The sequence below is a fragment of the Clarias gariepinus genome, chromosome 13 (genome assembly GCF_024256425.1).
Source record: "Clarias gariepinus isolate MV-2021 ecotype Netherlands chromosome 13, CGAR_prim_01v2, whole genome shotgun sequence".
Classification (NCBI taxonomy): domain Eukaryota; kingdom Metazoa; phylum Chordata; class Actinopteri; order Siluriformes; family Clariidae; genus Clarias; species Clarias gariepinus.
The window spans coordinates 28,613,255-28,632,847 of NC_071112.1; the positions used below are offsets into that span (position 1 = coordinate 28,613,255).

A 19,593-nucleotide genomic window follows, 5' to 3' on the forward strand; every position below is an offset into this window, starting at 1 on the left:
CAAGTCAAATTGCTGCTATTAGTTATCGCAATGTAAATGTTTCAGACGTTACCAAATGCACGTCCGGGAACAAGGCAAATTTTGGGTCTTTGAGTGAATCGCTTTGGACTTAGTAATAGCTTTAAAAGAGAGGAAGTGAGAGAGATAATAAGGGAAAGAAAGAGAGAAAGAGACCGCAAGGAACATGATGATGCTGCAGGTCCGAACTTCATGAGCGAGACACCGGTGTAAAACCTGAGCGAGCGATGGTGATGCGGCCTGTTTTTTGGGAAAGGAAGTCATCGGACGGGGTACGCTAACACCGCCCCTAGGCATATAAACCCATAACCTTCAGTCAATTTCCAGAGAAAAATGTGTTGTCGTTTTCCAGGGACTATAAAGTCTGGTTTCTAGTTTTAGCTCTCAAACACACACAAGAGGACTCACAATATGGAGCATGATGTAGTCTCCCAGGCCCGGAGCGCTGTCGATGCGCACCAGAATCCCGTCCTTCAGGGAGGTGCTGAAGCCCACCGTCAGACGGTCCATGCGCGTGCTCGGCCGCTCGTTAGCCGGCCAGTTGTAGGTGATGAGACCTCCACCTTTGCCGAAGATGAACGTCGTTCCAGCTGTGCAAAGCAAACAGAAGACTCGTGAGACTTTGTTAAAGCGCCAATCTGCAACATTACATTACGATGCCAGACATCAGTGTGTACTTTCATTATGTCTGCTATGTCTGAAAATGACATTTTAAAGAAAAAATTTATAAAGCCGCCATATGTAATATTTTAAAGTTTTCCTAGACATAAAACAAGCATTTAAAATCAAAATACAACAAAGTAAAAAAAATGTGACTGCTATAACTGCCATGCAAATTAATCCAAAGCCTTTGCGATAGATTTGTTTAGAATGTTTTGACCATGAAAACAAGCTCCACCCACAAGATCAGCTTTTCCCTAAAAGGCAGGATGTCAACTATAATGTTAACACCAGGGGATCCTATTTATTTTGGGGGAAATGACAATTGCTAAATCTACACTGCCTGGCCAAAAAAAAAAAAAAAAAAAAAAGTTACACATTCTAAAATTTCATTCAATCGCCTTTAGTTTAGATTACAGCACACACTGTGGTGTCCAGTTCATGTGTGAAAATAATTCCTCATGCTCCCAGAACCACTCCTGGAATATACCCGTGATATCAGGGAAGAAAATCTCCATAGATCTGATAACCTGGTGATTCCGTACATTCGTCAGCTGACTTCACTTTATTGCCACATACAGTAACACTGTCTCCAGAGGCTTGTTCAGTGGACACTATGCATGATGGGTTCAAGTCAAGTAGGCTTTTATTGTCATCTCAACCATATACAGTTCAGTATACAGTGAAATGAAACGCTGTTCCTCCATTGACACCATAATTTAACAAACAATATTCTAAGTACAATACAAGAGACACCACTATTCTAAAGACAACACAAAATAAAATAAAGTGCACGAGCAAACAGAACAGCAACACGACAACATGACATGGGATAGTGGGTTGCGGTTGCGCAATCACTTCATGTGCTTCCCTTCGCTCTGAAATAGGGTCAACTGGACCCATTAGACCTTTTTTTTTTCATTGCTCCAACGTCCAGTCTTCATTCTCTCTTTATAGCCACACAGCTGTTTAGTCCCTATCTTGTGAGATCTCAACTTACTCCAGTTTCAGGCATTCCAGATCTCCTTAGTTGTTTTCTTTGCCCGATGTCAACCGAAAACTTTAACCTTCCTGAAATGGTGTCTTTTTTCGTGGCCAGGCTTCTCATAGACAACACAACAAACCAGACAGAATTTTCTATTCAGATGCATCTTACGTTCCATTCCTTTAACTTAAGTTGAACGATTCTATTCTAATGACTTACATTATCGTAACAAGACTCCAAATAAAACTATAGAAGAACTAATCCTGTACTCTAAATCCTCCTGTTTTCTGTTAATACCCGTTCTACAATTGACCTCCATTCACACTGAGATATATTAATAATTTAAAAAAATTAGAGAGAGACCGAGAGAGGGACATGTCATTAAAATGTCCTTTTCAATTTTCGACAAGTAGGTCAAAGACTCAGACTGTGTATGAGTCTGAAATTTTTTAATTGTCATCTCGTCAGTGTGTCTCCTCCGTGCCTCCTCGTACTACTTCCGACTAGAACCTGCATCCGGTTCACAGGAGCCATAACGCTTCACAGTAGGCTGCGGAGAAATGCTGCGACCTGTACGCACCTCAAATACAACTGCCGCCTGGGGAATGACACAATTTTATGCACAAGTCATGCATTTTACACGAAGATAAATGCATCAGAGCTGGAACGGAATTCAAACAAAAGGTTTTAATTTTCTGAAATTCAGCGCTACGTTGATACCGTCAAAGCAAAAACAAAGGAGTGACCTGAGCAAAGACGCTAAGGAAAGCATATGGCTATGAATGCTATCACGTGGAGACCGAAAAAAATAAATAAAATTGCATGCTCCAAGAGAAAAAAAAAAAAGACGAGATGAGAAGACAGCTGGCCGACCGACTCTCCACTCAAGTACCATGTCAAGTGGAACATCTGGCCCTGGAGCGCAGCCGCCTCGCTAACAATTCAGTAACAATGCCATTACCCAGCCGCCGGCCTCACGGGTCCTCCATTCGTCTCTCCATCCTTCATTTTTATCCTCCATCTCACACACACTTTAATATAAAACCATGGCACAGAAAAAAAAGAGGGCAGCAGGCGGGAATCAGATACTGTGGGTCATAATAGAATACGTACATGCATCATTTCTACGTGGCAGATGCAGAAAATAAAGGATCTAATAAGCACAGTGGGTGAGTATAAAACAATGCTATTATTAAAGTCTTCCTAGATCAGGATTTCAGAGAATCGATCAGGATAGGGATTGTAAAAATACATTTTGATAGTTTTCTTAACACCTGTTTATAATTTTCTGGCCAGGAAAAACATCACACTCCTGTTTTAAGCTATTTAAACAGGAAAAAAATAGTGCTCGTTTCCGCTATCTGCTTACAGGTTCCCGCCCTGAAATAAGCCCCGCCTACTCTCAAAGTATTAGTTTCACTTTTACCTTAAACCTACATTACCTACAGTACAAAGCGGTCAAGGTGTCAAATAAAGTCGATGAAGCTAAATCATAAAAGCAACGGCTACGGCTGTGATAACTTTTTTTCTGACCCAGAAATAAGTTTAACCCTCAGATGTGAGATTATACAGTAAGAATAGAGTAAACTGAGAGTGAGTATAGTGATAACGGACATTTGTCGATTGCGTTGTCGCAATTCAACTCAGGTGCAATAATGGAAATAACACTTCTGCTTTAAGAATGACAACAATAATGATAATAATAAAAATAATAAATCCTCACTATACAAAATTAATCTGTTTATAAAAGCTAAAAAATGTTCTTGGAAAGAAAAAAAAAACAAAAAAGAACTCAATCTTTACACTAAAAGCACTTTAAGGTTATTATGCTTCATTTGCGTCACGTCGGGGTGTTTTAGCGTCACTTTGGGTTGGACAAGTGAAAAACAGGAAAGCTTTTAAAACAATTAAAAAGCCAAAGTGTGCGCTTGCCTTTGTCCATGCTGATGAGCTCAGGAATACATCCAAGGTGTGATTCAGACAGAAGGAGTAATGCAGCGCGAGATTTTTTTTTTATTTCTTCTTATTTTTTTAAACAGGGTGAAGCCATACTGCATGGGCGACTTGTTCAAAGCGAAACGTCTATATTAAGCAGAGACATGCTTTTAATCAATTATCCTGTTAGCTCGAAACAAACCTGCTAATGGAAATCTTAACTTGATAAGCTTTTAAACGAGGACGCGATCGCTAAGAAGAAGAATAAAAGACGGCGTCTATTCGAACGTATCAAATGGCGTGAAGCTCGAGGATTGTGTTGGAGAGGAAGCTTTAATGGCTGAACTGAAGGAGATGTTCCATTAAGATGTCGTGCGTGGGATTATGAGAATAGTAACATGTTTTACTGTGTTAAAGTTCACTCATCTTTTTTTGTGGTCTTGTTTTAAATGAACACATAACCAACAGCACATCAATACAGAAAGACTAACATTCCACACCTGACGGCTGCTAAGGCAAGATGATGTGATAAAATATATTATCAGGATACTCAACGATTTTTTTTTACAGTACGGTTTATCTGTTTCACGATTTGAAGCTCTGCGAACAGTTTCCCAATAACATTGCAGTGCTGGGTTTAAAAAAATCAACTTAAATAAATAGTGTAAAAATAATAATACGTAGCTTCTGAAGAATCTTTTGCCAAAAAAAGAGGGAAATAATTATATGGGGACACAAAAAATAATAAAGAAAATGATAAAGTAAATGGTGCGCAAGTGAAAAATAAAAAAATTACCGGAGAAAATCTTGTAAAAAAAGTATAATTTTTCATTAAGTGAAATTTTTTATATTTCTTTTCCCCCAGGGGTTCCATAATAAAATGTGTGAATGAATAAATAAACATTTTTTTTAGTAGAAAAATAAGAAATAAATTCCTTATATTTTCAAAAAAAAAAATTAATTAACAATTTTAAAGATTTTTTAATCTCTGTTTTTATAACAATAATTAATCCAATCAACAGTGTGTAACTATTTCAAAGTGAAAACAAAACGTCTAAATTATTAATTATTATCAAACACAAAATAAATTTATTTTCTAAATTTTTATCTGTTTACAGTGTCAATGTCAAAACCTATGAAAAATATATGTACATAAAAAAGTCATATTTTTGATGAAACTCATCACGCTTGAGGATTTTATAAACCAGTGGCTGCCAGCTTTATCACCTGGCAGTAATAATTTTTCAGTTTGTCCCTGTTGTGTTTGTGCTCTGGTTTAAAAGCGCTGCCGAGGTCCTCGAAAGGATCGGCTGAGAAAGAGGACGCGGCCCCTTTGAAGTTCTCCAGCTGGAGGAGGAAGCAGCAGCAATCATGAAACGTTAATGCAGCATATGCTGCGTGGCAAAGGCCTCTTCCTCAGGCTGTGTGCGCGCCGCAGGAGGACGTCGGGTGGACACGCCGGAGACGGAAGAAAGGAAAACGATCAGAAACGTCAGCATGAAGGACTCTTGGGCTTGGAGAAGGGGAGGAGGAGGAGGAGGTGAGTCATGTGACCTGCATCATAGACACATTCTGTCCCGAGTTTGGGTTCATGTGTTTGCATTCGTAACCATTTCCGCTTATTAACTGATATAAAGCATCGCAGTGATGAAAGTGCGACCCTGAGGAAGCATCGTAGCCTTAAGAACAGTTCATACGGAGTTCATAGGGCTACATGACATCTACAAAAGCAACTAACAGAAACCTCCATGAAACCTCACGACAATTACCGACTTTACATAACAAAAGTTTTATGTACTTTACATAGTTACGCTTAATAACGTGACTTAGCTCACTGACTGCTTTCTTTAATTGCTTTTACTTTCACCCATTCTTTAGTTTTTCCTTCTTGTGCTTCCATTCATCAGTTTTTCTTAATTAATTTCTTTCATCTTGATTCTTCTTTTTTAAACGTTGTTAATCCTTTTATCCATTTCTTCATCTATTTTGTCCTCATATTTTTTGTTCCACTCTAATTCTTTTAGTTTTTCCCTTTATTCTTTCATCCGTGCTTTTTGTTGTTTTCTCCACTCTTTCTTTCTTCCTTTTTTCTTTCTTTCTTTCTTTCTTTCTTCCCTATCTTATACAGTATGTATTTATTTTTTAGTTCCCTCTCATTATTTTCCATTTTGTCCCCATCTTGTTTTTGTCCTTTTCTTTCTAAAGTATTATAAATGTCCTTCATGTTTTCACACTTCTCTTTCTGTCTTTCTTTCTTTCTTTGCCTGTTCACTTTTTTAATTCGACTTTTCTTTTATTTATGTAAGCAATTTGAACTGATCCGGGATCAGCTTCTGAAGTGTTGCCATGGATACCTGGGAGACTTAAAAAAATAAATATTGGCGCTTCGACTTTCTCACCAGAGTGTGAACAATCGCTCCTGTTTCATTTTCCTCTTGCCTCACTCACACCCCTACACACACACACACACACACACACAGAGCTCCTGAAATAGTATGAGAATTAGACTAGTTTCTGCATTGAGACTCCCGATGGAGTGATCTTGAGAGAAGGTCAGTAGTACAGTGCAGCGCTGCGTCGCTCAGAGTGTGAGACACTTTTCACGTTTATCTGACCAGAAACTGAGCTCGAGCTGCTCACCAGATAACAACAGAAAGATGATACACTCCAGGTAGAAATTCTTATCTGATTTGTAACACACACACACACACAGACACCTGACACCTCCAGTCCAGTCTTAGTCACCTTCAACTTATATATAAAAAAAAATGTTAAAAATGGCACAAAAAAATCAGAGCATCACACTGAAATGCATGCTAGTTAGCATAATGTTAAATAAGGTGTTAAGAAAATAATTAGCTTGGCTCCTGGATGAAAAATAACATCAACCGAAATGTTAGCTCGCTTCACTCATGCTAGTTCTCTTATGGTTATTGACTTCCAACCTGCTTTAATTTTTTCATAAAATGTTAGCATAAGGTTGCTAAGACAGGTGGCTAACTATTTGAATTACACAATATGACTGAGATAAATCAGCTTGTTCATAAGCCTAGCTATTAGCCTAGCAGTGTGTTCCGCTAGCTTGTCAGGAAAACATCAGGTTTAAGTTAAACATTAAAATAACTTGATTTTTAGCAAACGCAGAGGCTACCTAAAGTAGTTAGCTTGGCTAGTTAGCTTGTTTAAGAACGAGGCTAGCCGCTAAATGATCCAGAGGTAACATAAATAAAAAACTTTGTCTGTACATTGGTCAGAGCTTGCTCTTTTAATGATATCTTTATGTTTCATACATTGAAAACCCGAAACCAGTCTCACGAATATTGCTGTCTGTATGTCTGTCCAGCCAGCTTTTGTCAGAGCATCACGTAAAACTGGCTTGACAGAATTTAATAAAACTTTGCTAGTCCTTAGGTGTTTGCCTGAAGTTAAACCTGCGCCAAAAATGAAATCAAAGTTATGAGCAGGTATGTGTCAGGTTATAAGCCACATGGTTTGACAGCTTACTGCGCAGGTGTCAAATGTGGACGCGTCTTAAATCGGCCGCTGAGCAGAATTTAATAAAACGTTTGCAGTTCTTAAATATCTAAAGTTCAACCTGTGAAATTCAAATGTTGAGTAAAAGTGATGTCATGAACAGGTATGTAAACAAACACCTGCACCAATAAATCATAATTAGAAAAGCTGAACTGAATATTTTTTACTGGGAATAAAAGCTGATCAGTTTATTTTTTAGCTTTAACTCTTTCTACAAACTTAATAATTAAAAAATATCATTGGTAAATATAATAATAATAATAATAATAATAATTACAAAAAGCCTAAGCTTCTGTAAATACTTGACTTGACATTAATCATATAGTGTTTGGAAGATATTTATTAGCATGTTGATAAATCTGGACGAGCACTCATGTGAACATGATGGTGCAGGCTAGATCGTTGCTCAGGAAAGTGTGTGTGTGTGTGTGTGTGCTAATATCAGACATGTCTGAGCACATTGCACCATCAAACAGACAGAGGACAGAGGCTAACCTGGCATGGCTGAGTGAAGAGATAGGATTCTGATAAAGCTCGATCCCAGCTCAGAGTATAAAAAGCCCCAACAGCCACCACCCCCAACACGCACACACATTTCCAGAAAACCCATCTCCACCTTCCCAAGCAGGATGACCAACATTATTCAGGTCATACGTCTCGTCTGGCCGGAGAAAGGGAGGAGAGTGTGAAAGCGAGAGTTCCTGGGGCCATGCTGCTCGTCTTCCCCTCACCCCAGCCCACCCGCCCCGAGTGTAAAAATTCAATAACGGCGATCATTACAGTAAGGAGCGCTGCGCAAATGTGTCATGATGCTTTCAGGACTGGAAAAAAAACATGCCCCAGAGACACAAAACAAAAAAAATCCATCTTCGCACTATGAATTGAAATAACAGTGATGTGAATCAGTCAAAACAAAGCACACTAAATTATCAATTTAGAAACACATCAGCAAATAAAACGTGATTATGTTAACATGCTCGTTCAAATAGGCTTTAACGGTTTCATGGAGTGGTGCATAAAATCTTACTTTAAGTCTCCAGTCTCAGGAACTTTCTAACAGTTGACTATAAATGGACAAGACATGTTTTGTAATTCTATGTGACATGCTTCTATAGAAAGACGGTTTGCATGTCTAGTGCATGCTAATGCTATCACTAACACTGATTATGTTCCTATAACAGCACACCACCAAATATTCCACGAGAGTATTTTCATGTAAAAAAAACGACGATTGATTTGAATAGCACGAGGACGGCGAGCCATTTCTGTGAGTCTGACGCGTGTATGTGAACTGGAGCGTGAGTCTGTAGCCCTGAAGGAAACGTTCATTAAATTAGCGCATTAAATCAGCACGGCGAGTGTCGATGTGTTCTGCAGACCGAAGTTCAAAATGCAGCACAGTTCACGTCTGACCTTTAGAAATACTGAATTTCCAGAAATTAGCATGATAGCTTATAAGGATAGAGAAAAGGAAGTACCACAAATAAGAGTCACTTTCACATCACATCACATTAGGTTTTTATTTTTAGACTGGCACTAGTGTACCAGTACCAGCCCAGCGTACTAAACACTACAAGAAACAGAAGCTCATCGGTACCAGTTTAGCATTTCCAAAGCATTTCCTGTTCCAGTTTTGGGTTTATGTTTTACACAACTCTTCTAGATGACTTATTTATTACGCCTTGTTGTTTAAGCTAAAGCAGGGAAATCTTTATGAAAATCTGCACTTTATTTATTTCTAGTCCAGTTTTGTTGTTATGTTCAGAATACTGTACAAATCTCAAGATTCCAGAGGTGGAAGGTAAACTAAGAAACTTTACTCCATTACTGTGTTTAAATACATATTTCTATACGTATCTCTACTTTACTTAAGCAGTTTTATTTAAACATACTTTTACCTTTTACTCCACTACATCATTCAGGAAAGAGCTGCACTTTTACTGCAGTACATTTCTGCATGGCGCTGCGTTATATAACCAAAGTGGTGTGAAGTATTTGATTCAGGAATTTCATCACCTGCTGACTATTATGTTTAATTGTGGTGTTTGAAAACAGAAAGGGGACAAATACATAATGTTCACAGTCAGAAAGCAAAGAGAGAGAGAGAGAGAGAGAGAGACTATGGGTTACTGGTAACTGTGACGTAATACCAGCTCAGTACTTTTAATACTGAAGTAAGTTTGAAGGTAAGTAGTTTTGTACTTTTACTCAAGTGGTAATGTAAATGAAGGACTTTTACTTTTACTTCGGTAATATTCCACCTAATATTTGATGTCGCATCCTAATCAAGAAAAGATTTAGTTTACCAACCACTAAGTTGGCACAAATTATAACAAAAAGGATGTTTCTTTTTTTTTTTTTTTTGCTGTTACTGCAATAATAAGCAATAATAACCTGGGATTAGGGGATTATTTTACAAATAACTAAATTACATCAGTATTTTAAATCCTATCCCTATACTGATTGTGCAGAAAAGTGGCCCACTTTTAGCTTAGCTTTAAAATTAATAAAAATTTAATTAAAAGAATATAGTATGATCCTAAACAACAGTGCACATAATTTTTCAGGTTATGATCTAACAAACTAAACTCATAACAGCTTTGCTGAACGAGCGCTAATCTCCAAATCCAGGAAAACGTTATGTTTCTCGAATAAAACCCCATCAACACTCACAATAAAACGATCACTATTCCCGGATCGACGGTGAGACACAGGGCTAATTGAAAAGTGACAGGGATGAAAAGCATGATTCCACGCGATGATCAGACACGGCTATCATCTATTATTGAAGTGTCCTGTGGGCAGAGGAATCGCATTTCACACTTCAAAGTTCCTTCGCGTGCCCTAAGTAAAGAGAGAAAGAGAGTGGCGGGGTGTGACGATGTGACGTGACGCGACGTGGCCGATTGCAACGCCTGTCGCTGACTGATGAGCTCACTGTAACCGCGAGAGCCCGAGGAGCTCGAGAACGCCGCTTCCAAATAACTGTCACGTACTATTTCACGGCCAGCTGGACGGAAAGCAGTGCATCCTTTATGCAGACAGTGTTCATCTCCTGTGAATAATCCCCGACTGTACGCTACACATAAAAGGAAGAAGAAAAATGAGAGGCATCGTAATCACACAGAATGACTGATGACTGCCCTAAAAACACTGCTTTTCTCTCAGAAAGATAGACGCCGTGTCACGTTATTACCAACCAATCCAGCTCTCATGTGGGGATCTTTATTTACGTTGGAACCTTCAGGAATATGATTTTTTTTTTTCCACATAAACTTTCTATGAAGGTTATATCATGTTATAATGCATTCATAAAGCATTCATAATCATGCATTTAAAAAAAGCATTCAACTTTATATCTCTCTTATGCTTTCTTACTTGGTTATCACAATGCATTCATTTAGTCTTTTTAGCATATTGGCCTTATAGTTACAAAAATGTCTTAAGAAAAGAAGTTGGAAGTGTTAAAAGCTCACTTTATACTGTTTACTGTCCTTTTACAACATTCACAGCATGTTATGTCGCCTTTATAAACTGTTTTTTTACATTGTTATAACAAATTATGAGAATGCATTCTACTTCTTACTCATTATTAATTTTTTAACATAACGCATTATTTTTTATCGCCATAACACACTTAATCAAAAATAAACAAAAGAACCAGCCTTCTCTTAATGTCTAGTGCATTATGTCTAAGGTATTATGACCTGTTGAGAGAATGTATAACAGTTGCACTAACAGAAACACCAAAGTCTCACGAAAAAGTAACGTGTAGGACTTGTTAGCAAATGTTCTACCATACTACGAATATATTTATAATAAATTATGCCATCTTTTTAGGTGTAAGAATGACTTGTAACGACACAATATTTTTACTTGTGTATTATGAACTGCTAACATTAGTTACAAGCAACCTTGACACCTTAGCAATACCAAAAACCAGTCTAGCTGAAACCAAAGTGTATTATAATGCATTATAACTACATTATAACTCTGTAGTGTCATATGTACACTGACATGTGTCAATGACATATTATACTACCAGTAACAATTGGTAGTAGAATTATAGAATTTTTACAATAATTAAGTTACTTGTTGCCATAGGTTATTATAAATAGTGTTTATAAAACTTAACATAAACAAAACTCCACCCATAATGCATCATGAACTGTTAGGTGAATATATAACCTCTACTTACAATACATTATATCACTACATTTATTATTTATAGATGTTGCTATAATCTGTTTATAAACAGATTATAAGTGGTTATACCCATGGGTATAAGTCCATATGATTGCACTAAGAAAAGTGTGCACTAAGCAAAGTGGCCTAATTTTTCCTGGGTATAATGTGCTATAACAAATGATGCTTATAATGCATTCTTTTACTGATTTATAAACATAGTACATGGTTAACATTTACAAACTTTATACTTATAATAATATGTACATCAACCTAAAAGTGTATGATATCATTTATAGCAATATGTATATAAATGTTAATTTATAAACATTACAGTAAGTATTAAGTGTAATGCTTTTGTGAAGGTTGAAGTAAATGTTGCTTAAGTCATGGATGTTTAATTCATGGATGTTTTTTAAACAAAGAATGAGGATAAAATGTATGTCTTCAGATTGTGTAATATGTTAACATGATATAACCTGCGTATAGCAATATGGTTATGAATTGGTTATGCATTATAAGAAATAGTTCTAAAACATTACATTAATAAACCACAAATAAAATGAAGCACACTTAGATGTTGAGTACCTTAACCTGTATTTACTGTATAAACATATAGCTAATGAATGCATTATAACATGTAATTAATGTTTGTATATGGGCTTCATAGAAAGTGTTTTCTGATTAAAGAATCAAGCCAAAAAAACAAGTATTTAATCCTCCTAATGTTGCTTTTCACCCCCCTGAGGTAAACTTCACGATATTGAAAAGCGATGCGATTTGATGGGAAGGGTATTTTTCCCCCGGAATTTAATTAAAGCGCTAGCCCGTTCCTCCTCGCTAACTCCTGCGCCCAAGAGCAATTCACACTGTTAGCATTAATTCCCCTCTACAGCTCTGCGCTGTGCTCCTGATTGCTGTCGGTGGGTAATTGGCCATTATCGTTTGCCTTCATTGTCCCTCCTTCACATTTCTTAAGGTTATATTATGATGAATGATTCAATTTCTTCAAAACTCCAGCGGATTGTGGGAACATGACCGCGCACAATACGGAGTCTACAGGATGAATAAAAGATGAATGTGTGGATGAACAACTGAAGGGGAACTCAATAATAAATATAGAGGGGATGCACAAAACCCCTCAGGGGCAAACAGGACATTTGGTAGCTTCAGAATAGTGTGCAGTGTAAAATTAACTGATATTAAATCATCAGATTTGGCTAACAATGCTAGCAAGATCAAAACTAACAATACCAACAGAGACATTATTAATCACAAATTACACTTGGTTCTTATTTGTCCCCTTTAGTTTAGTTTATTGTATTCAGTCTTTTGAGCTTCATGATTAATTAAGCAACAGCCCAGTGATGTTATAGAAAAGTACTTAACAGCCAGGTGGTGAAAGGAACAGAGCTCCTGTTATTGTGCTATTATTCTATAATATATGATAATAATATGATATTATTCTCCTGTTATTTTTTCTATAACAGCACAAGTGTTTTATTCCTGTTGTACCATAGAAATAGTAGATTTTTTTTAGTCCAGCGCCCTTAGTGGACGATACAATAATATATGAATCTTATAATAATAAATAATTTCTTTGGAGCATCTAATTTGCTAGTGAAATGAAATCTGTGTAAAAATTAAACAAGAAAACTCTGGAAATAACGCACTTTACATATACTTTGGTGACATTTGTTCCACTGTTCATCAGGCTAACTGCTATCGTTTGCTAGTGTTAGCAATGCTAACCACACTTGCTAGCTGATGGACAGTGTTGGCAGATTTTAACAGAATTTCTAGCTCAATTTAAAATCAAAGTGCAGCCGGCTCCAAAATATCAGAGAGAGGTAGATGTGGGTTATTTCTTTTTTTCTCTTATTTTTTGAAACAAAGGCTGTACATCATAGATACAGTACCCTGTCAGCACCTACACCTTCCCTTTGTTTATTGTATTCCTAAATACAGGTGAGATTTGGTTCAAAACCATGAACTTGGCTGCAAAACAAAAGATTTTTAGTCAAGCCAACTTGCAGAATCGTTGTTTTTTTAAATAAAAACTATCCTAATTTTCCCTACAAATTGCGACTCTGGCGACCATGCTGTTGGGTCCGAATTGGAAAGCTAAAATGCTGAAAGAGAAAGTGGCTTTCTTTTGATGAGGAACCACACAAGCTCTTTGCAATTAGTTTGTCTGAAAGCCTGAAACAAAACACCCATGATCTCTAAGCACTTTTCTTCAGGGGGTAATAACTTCACTCCTTTCATTTATTTATTTATTTATTTATTTTCAGATTTTTCCTGTCCTGAATGAAACCTGGCCAGTGCGTTGTCATGACAACACCATGTTGCACCACAGAAATGTGAAGCCAGATCAGACTGCAGCCAGAGCTCATATTCACGCACCACTCATGAACTGCGTCGGAAAGCCCTGGCACTGGAGACTCCTTCCGCTTACGATTATCCAATATCTCGCAGAAAACTTCCAAACAAGAAAAAACGAACAAATAATGTGTAGAGTCCCCTGTCCAGAGTCCCTGTGCATGAGCTGTTACACCAACCTTCTTTGATAGAAAAAGCATCAACACCTTCTGATAGGATCGGTCAAAGGTCCAAAGGTACAAACGAGCAATTATTACCTAGCATACGTTTTCTCTTCCATCGTCAGATTCCAACATTGGTAACTTAGTCGTTGTGGGATTTGAACCTAGGACCTTCTGAACCGTAGTCCAATGCATTATCCACTGAAGAAGAAATAAACATCTAAAGCATACAGGACTGCGTATTGAATTATAAATACATAGTATAGGCCATGGTTCTATATTTGTGTCAGTGCTACACTTTTTTTTTTAAATACAGAGTCCGTTTATATAGAGTTAAAAAAATAAAAAAACTTCACCTAGCACTTGAAGTGGTTGTTCAGTTTGGTCCTTTAAAGATTTTTCAGAAGACCAAATTCAGATTTGTAGTAGCACTTATTTTGAAAGCTATAACTTTAAAGCCCACTTGTTCGCTGCATCTGTAATTTACCATTTTAATCAATGCTTTTTAAAGCATCTCTGCTAATACAAAATTTCTATTATATCTTCAGTTTAAAAAACAGGAACAGCAACCTAATTTTCCCAAATTAGTCAACAAAACATGCTTTTATCCATCATCCATCATGATTTCCGGTTTACTAGCGAACAACTTCCAAGTGAGCACTTAAGGCTATAATTTTACCGTAAATTTGATCTAGGTTTTTTAGTCATTTATCCATTTGAAAGTTGTTCTTCACCATCAGATTTTTTAAAACTGTTTCAAAAATGTAACAATTGATATTAAGTGCTTTTTATTGGATATTCAATCAACTGCTGAACATTTGAGGAAGGCTATCAAGAGACAGAAGACGGGGCGTGGCTGATGAGTGACAGCTATCTGCTATCCAACATTTTAGCTAAACGGCATACTGGAATCGTAGTTTAACTTACCAAATGAAATGTAGGCAGGATGGCGTGCAGGGTGTGAATGATAGAGTTCAATCAAATCCAAAGCTATGTTAGCATATTAATTTATGTTAGCCAACTTAGTTAAATCTAAATTACTGTAGCTGGTACTTGTTCTGCCCATTTATTAATTAACCATGTTTATCCTGACCAGAGCTTCTACAGCTTCAAAACCATTTTCATACAGTCGGTGGCGCGCACGGACCAGGTCAGCTGGGGCACCTGATAGAAAGAATAGTTGTTGCTGTGCTGAGAGACACTTGAACTTTACTGCCATGATGACAGATGCGATCTATCCGTGGATCTTCGATACTTTCATCACTTGGGTCTAAATCGAAAAAGATCACATTCTGCAGAAAACTGGATTAGCGGTAACGTGAACATCGCCAAAGAGCAGCTTAGCATTTATCATGGATAGCGCAGGACTCTGCAGATTTTCATAGCAACAAAAGTGAACGCTAAAGGAAATTAGGCCGAGTGCTTGCTCTCTCTCTCTCTCTCTCTGTCTCTCTCTTTGTGTCTGTGTGACTCAGGCATGCAGTACGGCACGTGCCAGAGCTCTTATCGCATTAGCCTCCTGAAAATAAAACGGCAAACAAACGAGAAGAGGCACTGCGTGGGAGCCAGCGATAGCACCTGCTTTGTTGTTTTGCCTCTTCTTCCTAAGTAACAATGGCTTCACCGCCACCGCAACAGCAGCAGCAATGAGATACGTAGGCCTCCATACACGTACCGATGCACGCGCATGTCTGTGTGTGCGTGTTCCAACGTCTTTTCCTTCCCAGAACTGCATATTTTTTAACACTTTTATTCCCTTTCTTCCTTGGCTATTCTAAACCCGAGTCCCTTTGAAGGAAAGGATGAAACATAAAGGAGCCCGCGCGAGTCTCTATTTCACTCACACAGGCTGTCAGGACGAATTTCACGCTTTGAATACTGTTACAGTTTTTCAGGAATATTTACACACTTCAAGGCAAATGTTTGCATTTTTTAAGAGCACACGTTCTGTTTTTCTTTAACAAACTCCTCACCACACCCCACTTCCTCCTGAGAGTCCGGCGTTTCATTAATGAAGTTTTTTTATTGAGTAAATCACAGCTTTCCATTCTTATATTTATTATATTTAGTGTATACAGTATATACAGAGAGAGAGAGAGAGTACCTCTCTCTCTATTTCTCTACATAATCCCCTGCTACACTAATGCACTTATCCCAGCGTTCCACTAGTGCTTAGATCTACCGGAGCCAAAGCCATGACCGCAGTGCCAACTTCATGTCTGAAACGCTGGCCTCCCAGGAATTTCTTTAAAGGCCCTTTCATTTATTGGGAGAAAAAATGGTCTGGTTTAAACACTAAAGGTGTTCTGTATTTACAGGACAATGCATGATCTCATACTGCCGACTGCACATTACAAAACTCGATAGAAAGTTACTGCCATGCCCCCTATACAGTCCTGACCAAGCCATTTTCACATACAAGGAGTTCCTTCTAGGCCAGCGTTTCGGAAGTGAAGCAGTCAGTTTAATGCTGGCTTCAGCATCCTGAGAAAACTTTATCCACCTTAAAGGTATCTGAGCGCTATAGTGAAACTCTGGGATAAGTGCATTAGTGTAGCAGGGGATTATATAGAGAAAAAAAAGGAGTCCCGGTTTGACTTGAACACCCCTTTGTAAATAATGGCAATATTTATTCACCTGATTTAACAGTGACAGGTGTAACACATTTCTTAATGTACAGTAGAACTTTTCTAAAATGTAAAGTCTTTATAAATATCACCAAGGCACAATATCACTATTAATGAAAAAATTCAACAGCTTATAACACCACTTAATACATAAATAATGCCTATATATACATATATATATATATATATATATATATATATATATATATAATGAGGATGAGTTTATTGAGAGTCATGTTATATAATGTTTTAGAATCCGGTCATACATCCATCATGCTTGATAAGCTGTTACAGATGCATGAACAGATATCACAAGGTGCTTTGATCTTGACATTATAATCTCACATTTATTCTTCATAGTGTACCATCCATGCATGGATAGTTATTATAAGGTGTTATGCAACCTAACACTATAAGTTCATCCTTATAGTTGATGTGGTGTATATGACTGTCGATGTCATGGTCCATAGCACATGACAAAGTCTGCTCATATATGCATAATATCTAATATCAAACTCATGTTACAGGACTGTTAATAATAGATGTAGCATTTTATACTTATGCTTCTCACACACATACAGAAGCAGCTGGTACTGTACATGAATCTTCCCTGTTACTAAATCAATCAATCAGCTGAGGTGATGGGAGTGTTGGACAGGCTTGTTACGGTGTGTGTGTGCATGTGTGTGTGTGTGTGTGTGAAAGAGAGAGTGAGTGAGAGATAAATGAGTGAGCCGGAGTGTGCAGAGGTGCTGCGAGCGGCTGGAACGAGTGACGCCGAGCATGAAAAGCTGTCAGTGGGCATTTGGGCCACGTCACTGCTGATTTTCTGGCTGGTTGGTCACGTCAGCCCGACTCGGGCACCCGAACAACGCCGCTCGCCCGCTGGGACGCTGCGTTTGCCGTGACAAAGAGGCCAGCGAGGGCACGTCTGGCATCGCGCTAACGCCAGTAACTGATAAATCACCATGTGTTTGGAGCGAGACGCTGTGAGCGAATGACATTCAGGTTCAGACAGAAAACATAAGAGGAAAGAGAGAGAGAGAGAGAGAGAGAGAGAGAGAGAGAGGCCTGCAATACTATGTTGAGTACAGCAAGTAAACTGTGACTGACTGTTTTTACCTGAAATACGAGGGTGAGTCAAAAATTATGCTCACTCCAGTTATATTAAAACATCTGTTGCCCGCACTGTGTTATCAGCGCTTTCCGTTCAAGGCTACTATCAAACATCAGCTGGAAAATTCATTAACGCTTACAGTTGTCTGGGATTCGTAAGGGCCAGTAGCGGAACTTTATCAGGAAAAAAATATGTTTATTGAAGAGCTGAAGCCGAAACTTCAGACTAAACGCTGCTATACAAGAGCATCATGATCTCGCATGACGACGCACGTCCGCACACTTCTGCCCATACCATCAGCAAACTTTTACTTGTTTGGTTCCCTGAAAGCGGCCCTACCAGGACGAAGACTCACTTCTGATGGAGAAGTGAAGATGGCGGTGTGTTTGTGGCTTGCAGCTCAGCCTAAAAATATTACGGGGAATACGGAAGCTTGTTGCCAGATAGACAAAGTGTGTTGAACAGTATGTATTCAACTTTTTAAAAAAGTTCATTAAAATAAATTCTTTAGCCAGAGTGCGGAAAATTTTTGATTCACCCTCATACCTTGCAAAAATGACAACGTATTCTTTATAAAAATTAATAAAAAGATAAAAACTACTTAATGTGTATATTTACAAATACGGACCGCCATAAGACGTCTAATCGTGTAAGAACACGCAAGGTGAATAATAACAGGTCACCTATTATGCCAAAATTCCCCCCCCCCCTTTTTTTTTTTTTTACAAAAATAGTGAAATGGTGTATTTAGAGGAATTTCTGAGGGGTATTTGAGATCTCTCATACCTGTGTTGAAAAAGTAAGATATGGGACCTTTAAAATACCATTTTGTTTTAGATTCAAATAATCTCATTTAAATGTCATTACAGCTGTAACCTTTACCTCTGTGCCAGTGTATCTGCACATGCCTTGCTGTATAATATTTAAAATAGGCTGCAATATGACTATAAAAATATTCGACAAAAATATATATCCTGTGCGAAAATTAACCAAGACAAACAAACGTCATTTAATGTAACCAAGAACGGGTTCACAAACTTTCGCAAACAATGTATATTATGTGAAGAAATTACATTATTCTCTTACTGGAAACTCCTTTCGTGCATGTCAAGTAATCACCTCTTTACAGAAACCAGTCTCATTATGATTTATAAAGTGTGTGTGTGTGTGTGTGTGTGTGTTCACGTACCAGTGCATGAGCTCTTACTCCGTTACGCTTAAAAACGTTAACGTGGCAGAATTAATAAACACGCCACTGATCTGTCAGAGCCGTTGTTGTAGAAAATTTATCGACACCTTCTGACCAAGGTGTAGAGGAGATGTTTACACCGGGGCTTTTCCTGTCTGTGAAGCTGCTAAAGAGAAGGTTGGACTTAAAGGGAAATCATCCGAGACATGCGCGGCGAGCTGGCAGAGTGAAATAAAGGATGCAAATCTCTCTGTCCTTCTGCCAGGTGTGTGTGTGTGAGAGTGTGAGTGTTTGTGTGTGTGTATGTGTGAGATGCGGAGAATGAAAGAGAGAGACGAATCAAAGACACCATGTGCGTGTAGCAGCCAACAGCGAATTTAAAAGGAGCTCGAATCACCGGATTAGCAAAGACAGCGACATGAAACAGCATAGCAAACAGAGCTACATGAAACAGCAGCGAGAAAATGATTATATATTTATTATCGTTTTTTTTTTTTTTCCACAATTAGGGGTCAAGACGTGGGCGTCGCTGTTTAAACCCGATCGTCGTGATGATACGCTCCTCATAAAGACGTCCAGGAAAAAGTAGAACACACTTTCTTTTTTAGTTTTTGGTTAGAACAGGAGCCTAGCTAGTTGTTGCTTTGTTACTAGCGTTAAATTGTTCACCTACTCCGAACGTCCTCCTTGAAGCGCTCTGCTTTTATGGCTCCGTTTGGCCGTCCCGCATAAGGGCGCATGCGCTTCAGGTGGACGAGCTCAGGGTCGGTTCGGATGACAGCCGCATTTCAAGGTTATGC

At 38.1% G+C, this 19,593-nt stretch overlaps 1 protein-coding gene across 8 annotated transcripts in view; it reads right to left on the minus strand.

Annotated features, from left to right (window-relative positions):
* Nucleotides 1-19,593, minus strand: part of nrxn3a (neurexin 3a) — a 327,753-nt gene that overhangs the window by 76,460 nt on the left and 231,700 nt on the right. For all 8 annotated transcript variants that reach the window (XM_053509390.1, XM_053509389.1, XM_053509388.1 and 5 more), the window contains one exon: nt 427-608. In XM_053509390.1, coding sequence (XP_053365365.1) covers nt 427-608 — 182 coding nt within the window. The remainder of the gene's footprint in view (nt 1-426; nt 609-19,593) is intronic.